Source organism: Entelurus aequoreus, linkage group LG14 (assembly GCF_033978785.1).
Source record: "Entelurus aequoreus isolate RoL-2023_Sb linkage group LG14, RoL_Eaeq_v1.1, whole genome shotgun sequence".
Lineage (NCBI taxonomy): Eukaryota > Metazoa > Chordata > Actinopteri > Syngnathiformes > Syngnathidae > Entelurus > Entelurus aequoreus.
In genome coordinates this window covers 15,159,003-15,178,320 of record NC_084744.1, presented here as the reverse complement: position 1 = coordinate 15,178,320, position 19,318 = coordinate 15,159,003, and the positions used below count along the sequence as shown (strand labels likewise).

Genomic DNA, 19,318 nt, shown 5'->3' with positions numbered 1-19,318 from the left:
AGACAAAACTGTATTTTTTTAAAGTCAGAAATAATAAAAAAAACTAATCCTAAAAGTGTTGTTCACAGGCTGTCCCTTTCTTCTGATCTTCCTTGAGATGGTTCTGCCCCTTAATTGGAGTCCAGCTGTGTTTAATTAAACTGATTGGACTTGATTAGGAAAAGCACACACCTGTCTATATAAGACTTTTACAGCTCGCAGTGCAAATGAGAATCATGAGGTGGAAGGAACTGCCCAAGGAGCTCAGAGACAGAATTGTGGGCAAGGCACAGATCTGGCCAAGGTTACTAAAGAATTTCTGCAGCACTCAAGGTTCCTAAGAACACAGTGGCCTCCATAATCCTTAAATGGAAGAAGTTTGGGACAACCTCAACTCTTCCTAGACGTGGCCGTCCAGCCAAACTAAGCAATCGTGGGAGAAGAGCCTTGGTGAGAGACGTAAAGAAGAACCCAAAGATCACTGTGGCTGAGCTCTGGAGATGGGAGATGATTCCACAAAGTCGACTATGACTGCAGCCCTCCAACAGTCGGGGTTTTATGGCAGATTGGTCCGACAGAAGCCTCTCCTCAGTGCGAGAGATAAGAAAGTCTGCATTGAATTTTCCAAAAAACACATGAAGGACTCCCAGACTGTGAGAAATAAGATTTTCTGGTCTCATGAGACCAAGACTGAACTTTTTGGTGTTAATTCTAAGTGGTATGTGTGAAGAAAACCAGGCACTGCTCACCACCTGCCCAATGCAATCCCAACAGTGAAACATGGTGGTGGCAGCATCATGATGTGGGGGTGTTTGTCAGCTGCAGGGACAGGACGACTGACTGGTTTCAATTGAAGGAAAGATGAACGCGGCCAAGTATAGAGATATCCTGGAAAAAAAACCCTCTTCCAGAGTGCTCAGGACCTCAGACTGGGCCGAAGGTTCACCTTCCAACAAGACAATGACCTTAAACACACAGCTAAAATTACAAAGGAGTGGCTTTGTAACAACTCTGTGACCATTCCTGACTGGCCGGAATCTGCAAAAATGTCCACATCTTGTTTTTTTCTGTCAAGATGGCGTGCTGAGTGTACATTAAGAAATAAAAATAACTTTTTTAAAAATTATTCTAGCAAATAGCTGCAATGAAACATCTATCCATCCATTTTCTACCGCTTGTCCCTTTTAGGGTCACAGGGGGCTGGAGCCGGCCGCACTCTGGCGGAAGGCAGGGTACCCGCTGGACAAGTGGCCACCTCCCACACAGATAGACAACATTCAAACTCACATAGTGTTGCCAATCAGCTTATCCCCATGCAGCGGCCTTTGGAGGTGGAAGGAAGCCGGAGTACCCGAAGGGAACCCATGCAGTCACAGGGAGAATATGCAAACTCCACACAGAAAGACCTAGAGACCGGGAGTTGAGCCTACTACCATCTTATTGTGAGGTACGCGCACTAACCAAAAAGTGAACAATTTAAAGGGGTTTGAAAACTTTCCGTACCCACTGTATTATTAGAACATTTGAAGTATTACTATTTTTGAGTGTCTCGCTCACAATACAAGCTTATCATTCCTAGTTCCACTTACCATAATGTAGCTTTTTTCTCATTTAAAAGTGACTAAGAAGAGACTTTAACCCTGTAATTGATCACAGTGTGCAAGTTCATGCTGCTAATCCAACAAGTCCATACCAACCTAGGATTATTGTCAATGCATATAGAAATTAGTGAATAAAAACATTTTGGAGATAAGAACAACACAATAGTGCGCTGGCAGGAATAATACAGCAGTACATTTTCTTATAGACTAATATATTCATTACTTTATACAAAACCCAAAACCAGTGAAGTTGGCATGTTGTGTAAATGGTAAATAAAAACAGAATACAATGATTGGCAAGTCCTTTTTAACTTATATTCAATTGAATAGACTGCAAAGACAAGATATTTAATGTTCCAACTAAGAAACTTCATCTTTTTGTTGCAAATAATCATTAACTTAAAATTTAATGGCAGCAACACTTTTCAAAAAATTTGGCACAGGGGCATTTTTACCACTGTGTTACATGGCCTTTCCTTTTAACAACACTCAGTAAACGTTTGGGAACTGAGGAGACCAATTTTTGAAGTGGAATTCTTTCCCATTCTTGCTTGATGTACAGCTTAAGTTGTTCAACAGTCCGGGGTCTCCGTTGTCATATTTTATGCTTCATAATGTGCCACACATTTTCAATGGGAGACAGGTCTGGACTACAGGCAGGTCAGTCCAGTACCCACACTCTTTTACTATGAAGCCACGCTGTTGTAACACGTGGCTTGGCGTAGTCTTGCTGAAATAAGCAGGGGCGTCCATGATATTGTTGCTTGGATGGCAACATATGTTGCTCCAAAACCTGTATGTACCTTTCAGAATTAATGGTGCCTTCACAGATGTGTAAATTACCAATGCCATGGGCACTAATACACCCCCATACCATCACACATGCTGCCTTTTCAACTTTGCGCCTACAACAATCCGGAAGGTTCTTTTCCTCTTTTTCCAGAGAACACGTCCACAGTTTTCAAAAACAATTTGAAATGTGGACTCGTCAGACCACAGAACACTTTTCCACTTTGCATCAGTCCATCTTAGATGAGCTTGGGCCCAGCGAAGCCGGCGGCGTTTCTGGGTGTTGTTGATAAATGGCTTTGGCTTTGCATAGTAGAGTTTTAACTTGTACTTACAGATGTAGCGGCCAACTGTAGTTACTGACAGTAGTTTTCTGAAGTGTTCCTTATCCCATGTGGTGATATCCTTTACACACTGATGTCACTTTTTGATGCAGTACTGCCTGAGGAATCGAAGGTCACGGGCATTCAATGTTGGTTTTCAGCCTTGCTGCTTACGTGCAGTGATTTCTCCAGATTCTCTGAACTTTTTGATGATATTACGGACCGTAGGTGGTGAAATCCCTAAATTCCTTGCAATAGCTGGTTGAGAAATGTTGTTCTTAAACAATTTGCACAGGCATTTGTTCACAAAGTAGTGAACCTCTCCCCATCCTTGTTTGTGAATGGCTGAGCATTTCATGGAAGCTGCTTTTATACCCAATCATGGCACCCACCTGTTCCCAAATAGCCCGTTCACCTGTGGGATGTTCCAAATAGGTGTTTGATGAGCATTCCTCAACTTTCTCAGTCTTTTTTGCCACTTGTGCCAGCTTTTTTGAAACATGTTGCAGGCATCAAATTCCAAATGAGCCAATATTTGCAAAAAATAACAAAGTTTACCAGTTCGAATGTTAAGTATCTTGTCTTTGCAGTCCATTCAATTGAATATAGGTTGAAAAGGATTTGCAAATCATTGTATTCTGTTTTTATTTACCATTTACACAACGTGCCAACTTCACTGGTTGTGGGTTTTGTACACATACACTTCCATACGCTTCATTATCATGTTATTTTTCAAAGTACTGTGACATGTTCTCTTTGACTCTTGCTGTGAGTGTGGATCAAATATTTAGACTGTTGGTAACGTGAGGTTTTAATGAGCATAAGGCCAACTTGTAGAAGCAACAAAGCACCTGCTAGCATGTCTTAAACCTGATCTTGAAGGTAACGTGATAGATGCTGCTGCCACGCGCTCATTCAACCAACATACTTTTGTTATTCGATAAGACATGAGTCCAGTCAACAGATCCCATAGAGCTTCTAACACTTTCATGTTTGCTCATATTTGACAATCAATTTTTAAGAAAACTCATTTCATATTTATTGTCCACAAAATGTAAAAGAAAATGTTTGCAAAATGTTTACAAAAGAGATGAATAAGTTTTCCCCACTTAATATATAATATCACAGAAAAGATGATGCAAATGTGTGATATACTGTAATGTTTTATATTATTAATATACAGTATACTTGTTTTTAATCTACATACTGTATCTTTTCACATTTTTATTCACACTATACGACAGGACTGTTCTACAAGGAAGTTTCAGAGTCACATTGAAAAGGAATAAAATGGGGCTAAAGAAAATACGGTAGTATTGAAATATTCAAAATTTCACAATTAAAATGTAATAATTATACATAAAAACAAATATTTTAAGTTTTTAAATATTTGAGTTTTTATTTGAAGTTGTAGACTTTAAAACCCATTAATTTTATTTAAATAAAATAGAAAATGGATGGATAGAAATATTTTATTTTCAATACTGTTAAAAAATGATGAAAAAAAAGTTATACATTTTCAAGACTAAAGTCATAATTTTACAACAAAAATGATATTTTACAGGGAACATTTTTTTATTAGCGTGAGGCTGTAATATTTTGAGAAAGATGTAATTTTTAAAAAATGCTTTTAGACGCTTAAGACAGTTGGAACATTTGGGAAAAAAGTAATAATTTTGTGAGCAGAAAAAAAGGTAATTGAATGATACAAATGAAGGGATTTTACACAATAAGGTATAAGAATTACGAGAAATATATCATAATTTGCGAGGAAAAAACCTCTGTAATCGAATTAAATAAATATCAGAATTTTACCAGAAAAATGTTAAACTTTTTCAAGAATAGTCAGAAAATGTAAAAAAAAATTCATGATTATTTTATGGAAGTAGGAAAAGAAAACGCCTATTAAATGAGAAAACAACCTTGTTTTTAAGAAAATAATGTCAAGCTTTAAAGAGAAAAAAGTCGGAAAATGACAAGAAAAAAGTCACTATTTTATAATTATATTACGAACAGGGAAAAAAACATAATAGAATTAGAAATAAGTAGAAATTTTATAAAGGTAACGTTAGAATCGATCAATAATAAAGTTAAAACATTACAAGACAAGAGTTATAATTTTACAAGCAGGAAAAACGCATATTAAATAAGAAAACAGAAGGAATTTGATGAGAATAATGTCGGACTATTAAAAAGAAAGTCAGAAAATTACTCGTAAGTCAATATTTTATGAGCTGAAAAATAAATTAATTTAATGAGGAAAAAAAGACATAATTATGAGTGTCTAATGTTTACAAGAATAAAATCAGAACATTACAAAAAAGAATCATTACAACATTAGAAAAAGTCCAACTTCAGGAAAAAAACATTTCTGAAAAAAAAGTTTTTATTATTCCAAGAAAACTGCCAAAGGGGTTTGCGAGTAAAGTGATTTAAAATAGAATGAAATAAAATGGGAAGATTATGAAAAAAAACAAAAACATTTTTTTTTCCATGAATTGAATCCAAGTATTATTAGAATTGGATCATCATTTGTCAAAGTTTTCTTTATGGGAATAAAACAAAACAGAGAACTTACTTGAAAAAGTTATCTTAGAAGCAAAATACTTAAATTTTATGCGGTAATATGATGAGAATATGTTACATAATGAGTGTGAAGCGGTAATATTTGTGGTAATTGTCAAATTAGGATGGTTTGTGTCATTTGTAGCCAAAAAATAAATAAAAATGAACAGAATTTTTAATATGTTTATGGTCTATATTTTCCAGCTATACAAGCAAGGACATTTCAGAGTCACACTGAAAAGGAAAAAAATTAGGCTAAAGAAAATACGGTAGTATTGAAATATTCCAATATTTCACCATAAAAATTTTATAATTATCCATGAAAAAAATGTTAAGTTTTTAAAAAAAAAAATTTTTTTATTTGAATTAAATTGTAGACTTTAAAACCCATTAATTTTATCGAAATAAAATATATTCTTTTAAATACTGTTAAAAAATTGAAAAAAAAAAGTTATACATTTTCAAGACTAATATCATTTTACAACAAATTTTATATTTTACAGGAAAAAATAAAAATATTTATTGGCGTAAGGCTGTAATATTTTGAGAAAGAAAGATGTAATTTTAAGAAAATGCTTTCAGACACTTGTGACAAGTCGGAAAATTTTGAAAAAAAAGTAAATTTTGTGAGCAGAAAAAAAAGTAATTGAATGAAATAAAAGAAAAATTTACAACAATAAAGTATGACATTTATGAGAAATGTATCATAATTTGACTAGCCAAAAAAATCTGAATTTTACCAGAATAATGTCAGACTTTTTCAAGAATAGTCAGAATTTTTTTAAAATTAATCCTAATTTTGTGGAAGAAGGAAAATAAAATGCCTATTGAATGACAAAACAACCCTGTTTTTAAGAAAATAATGTCGGAAAATGGCAAGAAAAAAGTCATTATTTTTTAATTATATTACGAACAGGAAAAAAAACATAATAGAATGAGGTAACGTTAGAATTGATCAAAAACAAAGTTCAAACATTATAAAACAAGTTATAATTTTACAAGCAGGAAAAACGCATATCAAATGCGAAAACAGAAGGAATTTGATGAGAATAAAGTCAGACTATTAATAAGATAGTCACATAATTACTCGTAAGTCAATATTTTATGAACTAAAAAATAAATGTATTTAATGAGAAAAACATACTTATGAGAATAATGTCTAACGTTTATAAGAATAAAATCAGAGCATTACAAAAAAGAATCATTATATTATTAGAAAAAGTCCAACTTCAAGAAAAAAAAAGTTATTTTTCCAAGAAAACTGCCAAAGGGGTTTGCGATTAAAATGATTTAAAATACAATGAAATAAAATGGGAAAATTATGAAAAAAACTATTTTAACTATGGTAACTATTTTTCCATGAATTGAGTCTGAGTATTGTTAGAATTGGGTCATAATTTGTCAACGTTTTCTTAATGGGAATAAAACAAAACGGCAAACTTACTTGAAAAAGATATCTTACAAGCGATAATATGACGAGGATATGTTACATAATGAGTGTGAAGCGGTAACATTTGTGTCAAATTAGGCTGGTTTGTGTCATTTCTGGCCAAAAAAATTGTTGTACAGCAAGTCTATAATTTCTAGCTATAAAAGCCATGTTGTCGCACCCTCATCAGGAATGATGTGTATGTCAGCTTGTATATGTATAGACAGTATGTATGTGTGTGTGTGTGCGTGAGAGAGAGAGACAGGGAGAGAGCGAGAGAGTGTGTGTGGTTGTGTGTCTTTCCATTTACACAGATGTATTTATTTGCATTATGAACTCCCAAATCTGCCACCCTGTCCCTTGAGGACACTGTCACAACGCTCATGTACCACATGGGCCATCACACTCTCCACCCTATTGGCTGGGAATGTGTGTGTGCGTGTGAGAGGCTCACACACCCTTCCTGTGACACACACAAACACACACCTCCCTGCTCACTAATGAAAACTCTTAGTACGGTGAGTTTCTTCTGACAGGAGCTCGTGTGGAGACTTCTCGGCGTACTTCAAAATGTGTGATTCTTCTTTTCCACGTTGGAAACATCTTAAAAGATGGCACTTCCTTATCTAGTCTTGCAATATGGAAGCAGACATCCTAAGGTATTTATTCCTACTTCCTTATTGTGTGCGTGATAGCTCTTTTGTCATGTTCTATGTTCAGCTTATAAGGTTGTTTGATATAAAAAAATACTTACCAAAAAGCAGTCAGATGCAGAGTAGAACCTTCAATGTCGATGTAACGCTTGCTTGTTGGCGACTTCATAACTTCCTATAGAAAATAATGTCATGTATGAATTAATTTGTTCCAGAGTCTTCATAAGAACTTTATTACCTCGACAATAACTCCTTTTAAGTCACATTTTAACATGCCCAACTTTAAAACACAGTTAAATAAAACTAAATTAAAGTAAAACTACTCACCCGTTGAAGACGCCTAGCTAAAAAAATTTAACAAAAATACATTTTAAACATAGAAGACGCCGAGCTGACATGTACAGTATACTGTGAGCAGTACTGTCATCTATAGTATCTAGAACTCTAGAAAAACTACTAGGACCAGGACCAGGACTAGCTGCAGTGTGCTAAAACAACCACCAAGTACCTTAGATAGGCATACAATACTGTATCATCTCCTTTTTTGGACTGATCAGGTTTTACCAGGTCAGTAATGCATTCTTTACTCACACTTTAGGCGAAGGATAAGGAAAAACTAACAAAGTACCACTGTATCATGTAAAGCAATACGGTACAAAAAAAACAAACATACGATACCAGGGCTGTGAATCTTTGGGCACCACAGGATTCAATTCGATTCAAGGGGGTAACGATTCAATTCAGAATTGATTTTTGATTAAAAATTATTCTTGATTCAAAATCAATACTTTTTAATAACATTAGGTGCCAGTTCTATGATTAACTACATTATTCCATAAAACAAACAGCTGTGATACATTTCTATATTACTTAAAGGAAAACTGGTTTTGTTTAATAAAATTCTATGCAAACATTTAATAAAGTCAATACAAATAAGGCAACAAGAGAAGTGTCCAACATTTCGCTTTTCTAAAGTAAATCTGTACTGCAGATATGGGCATTTACATCAACAAAATGATTTGCCTGAATGGCTGGACAGGACGGATTAAAAAAAAAAAATATATATATATATATATATATATATATACGTATATATATATATATATATATAATGTATGTATGTATGTGTGTGTGTATATATATATATATATATATATATATATATATATATATATATATATATATATATATATATATATATATATACGTATATATATATACGTGTATATATATACGTATATATATATAATGTATGTATGTATGTATGTGTGTGTATATATATATATATATATATATACATATATATACACACACAAATTTTTTGAATCGATTAAGAATCAATACAAATTAGAATCGCGTTTCAATTGAAATTTTTTTTTTTTGACACCCTTTTAATATACTAATGTTTTATCAGCTCATTTAAGATTAGCTACATATAGTGCCGCTTTTCCACTGCACAGTGCTCGGCTCGGCGCAGTTCTACTCGGCTCTGTTTGGTGCAATTAGTCCAGTTCCTGTTTTAAAATTGCACCAGTAAGAACTGCGCTAGCCGCGCCTCATTGTGCAGTCAAAACGAGACACGGTAATACAGTGGAAATCTCGATTTACAAAGTTAATTGGTTCTTGAACAGGGTTGGTGATTAGAAAAGTTTGTATGTTAAAGCGAATTTCCCCACAAGAAAACAATGAATTGTCAAATTACTAAACATGGATGATTGGTTCCAAATCCACTTTACCTTGTCATTGAATTATAAATGGAGGGCGAGGTGGCAGTGTTGACAATGCTGTGGATACTTCCTGAATGTTTCAAATCACATATCGCTTGTCCATTGCTTTTTTTGGACTCGTACGTATTAAACTAGCAAAACTAAAAAGATACTGTAAAAAGGCTAAAAAGCACACAAAGTAGCACCGTGCACAGTAGCTAATGACAGCACTGCTGAGCTGACAATGCACACTACAGATCGATCAGCCCGCCCACAATGGGCTGTGCTACCGGGCACAAAATGATTGAATGAAACGTTCGTACACTGAGACAAGGTTCATACAACAAACTAAATGTTCCTTCAGTCTGTGGTTTGTGAATCAAAAAGTTTGTACAATTAGGGGTTCATAAACTGAGATTCCACTGTAACAATAGAGTAGAGCAAGGGTTTGCTGTGTTTTACTTGATGTAAATAAACACAACCAAGAGGAGACTTAGGTCAGATGAAATAGAGTGCTGTGGCGTATATAATACTGCAACGTGCAAACCTAGGGCACAAGTTAGGGTTAGCGTGAGTGAGGATATTTGCCATTTTGAGATTTTATCCAAGAGGAAATTCAGGGCAGTGAGAACACGTGAGTGCTGCAGCATAGTGGAGACATTGGAGTGTAATACTGCTGTGCCCAGAGCTGAGGCACAACAACAGTGTATTGTTTATGTTAGAATGTGTGATGATATTTGTCGTTTTAAGATTTTATCCAGAGCTGAGTCACAGCAACAGTTTAAGCTAATATTAGCATGAGTGATAATATTTGTCTTTTAAAAATGTATCCAAAAAGAGACTGAGGGGAGTGATTAAAAAAGGGAGCGGGGAAGTGAGGTGGAGACTGGATTATCATACTTCAGCATCCAAAGCTAAGGGACAACAACAAGCTAAAGCTAAGAATAGAGTGTGGGTAAATTGCTATTTTGGAGTTTATCCAAGAGGAGACTGAGGGCAGTGATCAGTGAGGGGGAAAAAAGAAGCGTTGCAGTAAAGCGGAGACTGTGAAGTATGTATTACTGCAGCGACCAAACCTAAGGCACAACAACAGGTTAAAGCTAAGCTTAGGGGTGTGTGATGATATTTGTCGTTTTGGAGCTAACTCAAGAGGAGACTGAGGGCAGTAGTAAAAAAGGGAGCACTGCAGCAATGTGGAGACTGTGTACAATACTCCCACATCCAGAGTTTAGGCCTTGCAACAAGGTCGTTAATGTTAGCATCTGTGATATTTTTTGTTATAGAGTTCATGTAAGAGGAGGCTGAGGGCAGTAAGATGACGTAGCAGTGCAGCAAAGTGGAAACTGCGGAGTATATAATACTCCTACATCCAGAGCCAGAGGTGAGGCTTCGCAACAAGGTCAAGTTAATGTTATCAATCAATCAATCAATCAATGTTTATTTTTATAGCCCTAAATCACAAATGTCTCAAAGGGCTGCACAAGCCACAACGACATCCTCGGTACAGAGCCCACATAAGGGCAAGGAAAACTCACCCCAGTGGGACGTCGATGTGAATGACTATGAGAAACCTTGGAGAGGACCGCATATGTGGGTAACCCCTCCCCTCTGGGGGAGACAGAAAGCAATGGATGTCGAGTTTGTCTGACATAATGTTAGCATGTGTGATTTTTGTCGTATGGATTTAATGTAAGAGGAGACTGAGGGCAGTAAGATGACAGAACACTGCTGCCAGGTGGAGACTGTGGGGTTTTGAGCTAAACCAAAGCAACAGATTAAAGTTATAGTTGGCGTAAATGTGACCAATGAGTGTCTAGCAGTGGTTTATTATTGGCTAAGAAAGTGGAAGAAAGGGTTTCTGTATGTTGTTTCATAAAGGGGAACTTCATTTTTGAGGGAATGTTGCCTATCGTTCACAATCATTATGAAAGTCATGATGACAGATGGATTTTTTTTTTTTAATGAATTCTAAATATTAAATATACGTAAATAAAAGTCTGCTTACAGCGGAGCCAATGGGAGCACCACTATTCCGCCCATAAAATCCCATAAATAACCATTCAAAAAGCGGCAACAATACTCAATTTACATTTTGTGACTTCGATATCAACCAAGTATTGGTGATATTGTTATTATAATCTCTAACACAGGCAAACTATTTATAGTGGCGACGTGATCACTTACGTGCGTCCCTGTGTCTACATCATTGAGTGGTCTGCTGTTTACTTGCTTCCCTGCTCCCTGTAAATTTATAGTAGATCATAAATCATGCATCTCACCTGAAAAGTAGATGAGTGAGAATATAATCCGACAAGTTGGGACATTTTTCATCTAAAATGGGAATATCTAGCAGTCGGCATCCTACTGACAGCAGACCTTGTACAGTCGTGTTTTATTATGTTTGTTGGCTCTCATAAAGTCTGCAATGAGCAAAAATCAGTGATGAAGAAAAAAGAAAAAGCAATCGTTGTGATGCGTTTTTAAAAAATGAATGCGCTGCGTATGCCTAAAATAATCAAAATACGTAAATATTACTACATTACATACAGTATATACTTACATCATGTATATGAAACCCTAATGAAGGTGTTTTTTTAGGGACTCTATAGGCAGAATTGAACGGCTCCAATAGGCTTCATTGTAAACTTGTCCAGGGTGTACCCCGCCTTCCACCCGATTGTAGCTAAATTAGGCTCCAGCGCCCCCCGCGACCCCGAAGGGAATAAGCGGTAGAAAATGGATGGATGGATGGATATTTAATATTTAGAATGCATTAAAAAAAATCCATCTGCCGTCGTGTCTTTCATAATGATTGTGAATGATAGGCAAAATTCCCAAAAAAGTGCAGTTCCCCTTTAAATCCTACAGTGCAGTTGCTCTGATCAGATTTTAGTCCCACTCCTTTCAATGCTACTGCTGCAAAATGCACCATGTGCCCAAAGATTCATCCATCCATCCATCCATTTTCTACCGCTTGTCCCGTTCGGGGTCACGGGGGTGCTGGAGCCTATCTCAGCTGAATTCGGGCGTAAGTCGGGGTACACCCTGGACAAGTCGCCACCTCATCGCAGGGCCAACACAGATAGACAGACAACATTCACACTCACATTCACACATTAGGGCCAATTTAGTGTTGCCAATCAACCTATCCCCAGGTGCATGTCTTTGGAGGTGGGAGGAAGCCGGAGTACCCGGAGGGAACCCACGCAGTCACGGGGAGAACATGCAAACTCCACACAGAAAGATCCCGAGCCCGGGATTGAACTCGGGACTACTCAGGACCTTCGTATTGTGAGGCACATGCATTAACCCCTGTTCCACCGTGCTGCCCTGTGCCCAAAGATTACGCCCAATAATTGCATTCTAACTGGGCTTAAAAGTATAAACTCATAGCGGGACCACTGGCGAGTAGGAATGAACCTCTGAACCTGGGATTTACAGGAGGCCAGGAGCCACGGTTAATCTTAATCCTAAAAGTGGCACAATTACCATACAGGAGTATTCTTTTGATGAAAGGGTCAGACAGAAGTTATTCAGTCTAGAAAGGAGCACAAGTGAAAGCTGTAAAAGGTGAAGACAGACATGCGAGGCCACAGGTAACTCAGGTATTACTTGCTGTTTAGCATTCATGACGGCAAAAGAATGAAGAACCCATAAAAACTAACATTGTTTTAGTGCTTACACCAACACTCTTGCTGCTGGATGTCAGCCCACCTTTCTTGACCTCAGCAGGGTGGGGGGCCATTTTTTAAGTGTTATTAGTTTTAACTCCACAGCCAGTAGACCTGGCAGGAGGATTTTTTGAAAAACGAGAGGAAATGCCTCTTTCTAGCAGTGTTTCCTGCAGGAAGCTTGCAGAAGTGCGATCTAAACTGGGAAAAGTGATGAAAAGGACATGAACAGGAACCCCAGACAATTCCCATGAGGGCTTCATTGTTCTTCAGACACCGTTAATATTTTACAAGTGGGTCACTGTGGGCTTCATTTCATAACTTAGATGCAGAAACAAAGGAATAATTGTCATATAAGTAGTTCCATCCATTTTAACACTAACTCCAATGCAGGGCTGCAACATTTTATCTGTATTTGTTGTAAGAATAAAACACTGAAAAGAATACAAAATAAATGATCATTAGAAAAGAAAAAAAAAATACAGTATTTTCTACACTATAGAGCGCACCAGTATATAAGCCGCAACCAAAAATACTATAAGGACTATAAGCTGCAGATATATTTGATGCAAAATTTGTTATTTACACAGAATTTTTTTTGAAATGTTTATTTACATACCTTATTTGTTTCCTAACGGTGTCTGTGACACGGCAGTAAAAAAAAGGCTCATGAAACAAAACAGAAGTCACCGTCATAGACCCACTGGCTGCGGAAGATAGCTCTCCAATCAACTAAACCGACTGAACAACTCCCTGGCGATGTCTTTGTGAATTCACTCAGGAATTTGTGAAACTAGAACAATACAAACAGAATGCCATTCTAAGTTAAAATTACTAACATGGACACTATGTTAGTGTTAACGTGTTAGCATATTAGCTAATGCTAACGATGCAAGCTTCCTTACATTACGATAGCACTCTGGAAACACCCCAACAGACATCACACATGGGATGGTTTAGTAAGAAGGAATTGTTCTAGTTATAGTGTAAATCTTACAAATGTTGCTTGGAGTGACAAATGATCAATTAATATGAGTAGAAACACTATGGACAATTAGATGACGGAACGACACGTGTACTTCCGGTTCAAAGCTTTATTTAAACAGCAGAAAACACTAGGCATTTACCTAGCAGCACCTACAGTGAGCTAACTCGTCCAAAAGATGGCACCATAGCGCGAACAATAACACACATTTCAGTGTCTTTGCATGTGTTTAATGAAAACTTTATTGCCGTCAGCAAAGAAAAATTCATAAATTAGCCGCACCGTTTTATAAGCCGCAGGGTCCAAAGCGTAGGAAAAAAGTAGTGGCTTATAGTCCGGAATTTAGAGTATTAAGATATATGACTCTGTGTTAACCTAAAAAATTGTTTAAAAAGTTAAAATGGCAACAATTAGCATGCGTCAAGTACCAAAATATCTAACTCTGAAGTATATATCTGCAAAATTGTTAAAAAAGTTAACATGCCAACACCAGCATGCTAACAATTAGCATGTGTCAAGTACCAAAATGTCTGACTGAGGAGTATACCTGCAAAAATAGGTTAAAATGTTAACATCATAACATTAGCATCAGTCGTGTACCAACATATCTGACTGTTGGATGTATATCTTAAAAATTTAAAAAAAAAAAAGCAAAGATGTCTAATGTTAACATTCTAACAATTAACATGTGTCAATTAGGGTGAGGGTTAGGGTTAAATAACTTGAGTTTTATATCTTCAAAAAGCTAATGTTCTAACCTTAGCATGCTAACGGTTAGCGTGTGTATTCAATATTTAACTTTGAGGTGTATACCTGCAAAATGTGTTTGTGTATTATGCGCATGGCAAGATACGATGAAAATAATACAGTACTTCATCCTATCTTTTCTGGTGTTTTTTTCTGAAACTCAGCTGGCTTCATTTAGAACTCCTCTCCCTGTGCTGATAAACTTTACTTATTTGTCTGATAAGTACGTCCACCTTACTGTGATGTCACAACATAGCCAAACTGCAAAACACAGCGTGCATAGACATCCAAAACTGCAGGGAAGCTCACGCCCAAATCCATGAACCTTATGAATTGGCGCTTTGGCATTGTTTAACACAAGTGTCCAATATTGTAACATTTACAAGTCCAAAAAGATTAAAATCATCATCGGTTCCCTTTAACAGTTCAAACTTTGTCTGAGGTCTACTTATTGCATATGGTCATGAAAACATCAACTCTAAAGATGGTCTAAGATTATATAAATAGTGTGCTCTCGTCACTTTGACAGACAATGTCCAGACATACGATGCTTCACATCGCCTTGCTCGTCGCATATACACAGCTGTCTCAGCCACACGTAGCTGAGTCACAGCCTACACTGTACTAGTTACAACTCATGTTTCAACCACATGTCTGTGCAGAGACGGGGAAGGCTGGCGCAAATGCCTGCGGCCATAGATGCAAGCTGGTGCAGCAAATTTGCTGCATTTGCAGCCTCTGTGTAGATGTGGGAGCTGTTTGTCAACAGTATAAATTATAGTTTTAGTGCAACAAACACCTAATTTTTCTGTGTGTGTGATTGCAGAATGTGATCCTGCTATGGACAATCTAAAGCAGTGGTCCCCAACCTTTTTGTAGCTGCGGACCGGTCAACGCTTGAAAATTTGTCCCACGGACCGGTGGGGGGTGGGGGTGGGGTGTATTTTTAAAAAAAATATATATATATATATATATTTTTTTTTTACATAAATAAATACAATCATGTGTGCTTACGGACTGTATCCCTGCAGACTGTATTGATCCATATTGATATATAATGTATATATTGTGTTTTTTATGTTGATTTCATTAAAAAAAAAAAAAAAAAAAAAAAAAAAAAAAAAAAAAAATAATTTCTTGTGCGGCCCGGTACCAATCGGTCCGCGGACCGGTACCGGGCCGCGGCCCAGTGGTTGGGGACCACTGATCTAAAGGCTTCCAATATAAGAACTGTATTGAAAATATGATTATACGGGGGAACAAAAAGTTGTACAGTAACATTATTGGAATAAAGTCATAATTTATTTTATGTATTTTCTATTCTGTCTTTAGATATCCTGTAAAGCGTTTGATGAAATATTGTTATTGTATAAGAAAAAAATTCAATTTTGTATTTTTAAGGTTGGACTCCTAAAGTTGTGATTATTTTAGAAAGTTTAAATTTTTTTAAATAAAGTTGCAATTATTCATGAAAAAAGGGCATAATTCCCACTAAAAAAATCTAAAATTTTAGACTATAAAGTGGTCATTTGTACAGAATACAATTTTTATATTATGACAATGACATTGAAATTGTACTAACAGTTTCACCTTTAAAATAATAAAATTGTAAAAATAAAATAAATAAGATACAATATTTTTTTCAAACAAAAAGGATAAATACTTTGACAATAACGTTATATTTTTCTACAAAACAAATCCTTAATACTACCAAATGAAACCCAACAAGAATTAGGTTGGACTGTTACAGTTTTTTTAGAAAGTTGTAATTATACAGGAAAAAAGCATAATTCCAACTAAACATTTTAAAAATCTGGATAATAAAGTGGTTATTTTTACAGAACAAAATTGTGATATGACAATGAAATTATAATGTAAAAAAAGTTTTAAATTTGAAAAGATGAAGTTGTAATATGAAAATTAAAAAAATAAAATACATATTTTTTCCAAACAAAAAGGCTAAATATTTTGACGATTAAATGGTATTTTTTTTTACGTGACAAATTCTTAATACTACTAAAAGAAACCCAATAATTAGGTTGGATTGTTAAGGTTGTGTTTATTTTGGAAAGTTATAATTTCATGAGAACAAAATTGCAATTACAGTCAATCCTTGCCACATCATCCTTCAAATAGTGCAGCTTGACCAAATTGCGGATTTTCGTTGTTTTTTTCTTATTTTTTAAAGATTTTTGGCCTGAATAAAGCCTTTTGAGGCATAGCAATAGCTGAATTAATTGAAAAATACCAACAATACAATAGCATTGACCACTAGATTAGACCAAACCAATCAGTATTAAAGTAGCAAAATACTTTAATTCTAAGGGTAGAATCAAAAGAGGCGTGGGCATAGCACGTAACAACAGTAAGGTACACATGCAAACAAAAAAACAGGCAGGCAGAAAGTGGCGTCCAACTTAACCTAACTGATGCTGACGTTTTACTTTCCATTCCCTGCCATTTATTTCATAGGATGTGTGCTTGAAAGTGCACTGACGGAGGTCAAACATGGAAGCTGAGTGGAACTGCAGCTTCCAATGTGAATCACCACTCTGTCTCATCCACTCAGAAGTCAACAGGCAGGAGAGCATAGAGGTGATGTACAGACTGTGCACTCTCAGCAAGGTAAAACACCCATTTTGTACTACATGGATGCCAATACAGAGAATTGTCCATGTCAGTGTACAAATGTTGCAGTTGATATGTGGGGTGTGCATGTTACCTGTCTTCTCAGATGACCGCGGATCCTCCGAGGCGCTCCCTCTCACCTGTGCTGAGCGCCGTGGTGTGGACGCTGCTCTCCTGCGGCATCGTGCTGGCCTTTTGCTTCCTGCTCTTCACCCTGCGCTTCAAAAACAACAGGTAGCTTAAACACGGCTTTTAGTACAAACACAGCGCAGATGTACCTACTGATTGTCCACCTTTAGGATTGTCAAGATGTCCAGTCCCAACCTGAATGTCCTGAGTCTCTTTGGAAGCATCCTGACCTACAGCAGTGGCTTCCTGTTCGCTACGGATGGCCGATCACACCCGCAAATGGAAGCGTCGACGGCAGTGCTTCATGTAACTTGTGCTTACATCTGCATTTTATTGTAAAATTAATTCTTTGATTGTTATGTTAATTCTTTTTTTCCCCCAGGCTCAGGTTTGGACTCTCTGTCTCGGCAGCACAATGGTGTTTGGACCTATTTTGGGGAAAACGTGGAGACTGTACAGGGTGTTCACTCAGAGAGTGCCTGACAAGAGAGTGGTAAGGCTAAAACATGTAGTTCTACTGGATCACGTTGGAAATATTTGTAATTGTACTTGAGATGTCAAAGTGCACCAAAATGGTATTCCTTTCTTAATGTTGATTGTTTTTTTTTTTATAAAGCCAATGTCATTCAATTCTTATTATTAGAACCTGATGGTTTTGTTGGGCAACTTTTATGGAATGTATAAATCATTGGTGACCGCTCTAAGACTGCAAGGAAAGCGGAGCTTCCCCTAAAATGTCTCAAAAAAATAAGTGGTCAAATTTGTACTTTAGTGCTTATATTTCATTGACTAAATATGTGCTATAGTGCGTATAACTTTTGTCCAGAGTCAGCTACTTTCGTAACAGCTAACGCAACTTTCTTCCCATCAATTGTGGTAGTGTCACAGTGCTTTAAACAGTGTTCTTGTCCCCTCAATTTAACCCTCTGTCTTATTTTGTTTTTCCTCTTTCCGACCCCTCCTGTTCCGGTCCGGCTGCGTCAAACACTAAATAAATTCTTTTAATAAAGTCAAATACAAATAAGGCAACAAAAGAAGTATCCCACACTACTCTTTTGTCAATCATTCCATCAATCTTTTGTAAAGCAAATACGTACAACAGATATGGGCATCTACATCAACAATACGATATGCCTGAGTGGCTGGACAGGACATGTTAAAAAAACAAACTAAAAAAAAAAAAAACAGTGTTGAAGCTGAACAACTGCCAGAGCATTTTACAAGTTTTATTCTGTTGTTTTGAGTTGATATGGAGAATTTTAGAATCCTCCAAGTGACGTTTTCTTTGTAAAATCTAACATCTTTATATCTTTTATTGGAAACTGCAATCGTGTTAAGAGAGTAGATGGAAATTAGCTTCCCCTACTTGAAAGACCAGCAGCCATCCCTGGTTTACATACATGTAATTGGAGGATGACTGGTGGGATACATTTCGGTGGTCTACAAGAGCTAACTAGCGGTCGCAAAAAGGTATACCGGTATCAACAAATTCTTTATCCAGCTCATTTTACGGGATTGTTTGGCCACTTGTTGCTAGGAAAATTTCCCGGTGAAACCTAACTCTAACATGACAAGAAAATGTGCCGTTATGTAGGCAATTCGGGGCAAAAGGCTTCCCTTTGCGTCACACACTTTAGAAAGGAAAGGAGGATCTGCCAGCAAAATAGTCAGGCAGACACATTGACAAAGTTGCTCCAAAAAGGACTATACATGTTACGAGACTACTCTTCTGTATTAAAGATTTTAAAAACACAAGCTTTTTTATGTATTGAGATGACACATTTTTCGTCTAATGGTCTTCCTGTCTCAGATCATTCGAGACATCCAGCTGATGGCTATGGTTGCCCTCCTGCTCCTGATGGACCTGCTGGTTCTTACTGCCTGGAACCTCACGGATCCGATTCGTTGTTCTCAATCAGTCACTGCGGTGGTGAAGGTATGTCTGATAACTTCCAATGATTGTAAAGTCAGGCTGCGTGATTAATCGAAATTTAGGTTTTAATTAGTGAGATAACGTAACCGCAAGAGGCTGACTTTTTTTCTCCGCCGTCACAGACATTTGAGTGACAGACATGTTCGCCAATCAGAACCGTTGAGCCTTGCGTTTATAAGT

General features: G+C 36.6%; 1 protein-coding gene and 1 long non-coding RNA gene across 6 annotated transcripts in view; one reads left to right on the top strand and one right to left on the bottom strand.

Moving 5' to 3' along the window:
• LOC133664435 (uncharacterized) overlaps positions 1-19,318 on the bottom strand; it is a 35,826-nt gene that overhangs the window by 5,729 nt on the left and 10,779 nt on the right. The window contains exons 3-4 of the long non-coding RNA XR_009828583.1: positions 17,171-17,295; positions 7,441-7,514 (exon numbers count right to left, since the gene is read on the bottom strand). This is a non-coding gene — a long non-coding RNA (uncharacterized LOC133664435). The remainder of the gene's footprint in view (positions 1-7,440; positions 7,515-17,170; positions 17,296-19,318) is intronic.
• Positions 213-19,318, top strand: part of gpr156 (G protein-coupled receptor 156) — a 28,338-nt gene continuing 9,232 nt past the window's right edge. The window contains exons 1-8 of one of the 5 annotated variants that reach the window (XM_062069053.1): positions 1,392-1,426; positions 7,223-7,345; positions 10,329-10,426; positions 16,921-17,073; positions 17,183-17,310; positions 17,376-17,511; positions 17,588-17,698; positions 19,016-19,141. In XM_062069053.1, the coding sequence (XP_061925037.1) occupies positions 16,957-17,073; positions 17,183-17,310; positions 17,376-17,511; positions 17,588-17,698; positions 19,016-19,141 (618 nt within the window). In that variant the 5' untranslated portion in view covers positions 1,392-1,426; positions 7,223-7,345; positions 10,329-10,426; positions 16,921-16,956. Of the gene's footprint in view, positions 1,427-6,927; positions 7,346-10,328; positions 10,427-10,479; positions 10,636-16,920; positions 17,074-17,182; positions 17,311-17,375; positions 17,512-17,587; positions 17,699-19,015; positions 19,142-19,318 lie in introns of those variants that run through there. The other 4 variants (XM_062069052.1, XM_062069055.1, XM_062069056.1 and 1 more) reach the window with 4 other exon arrangements.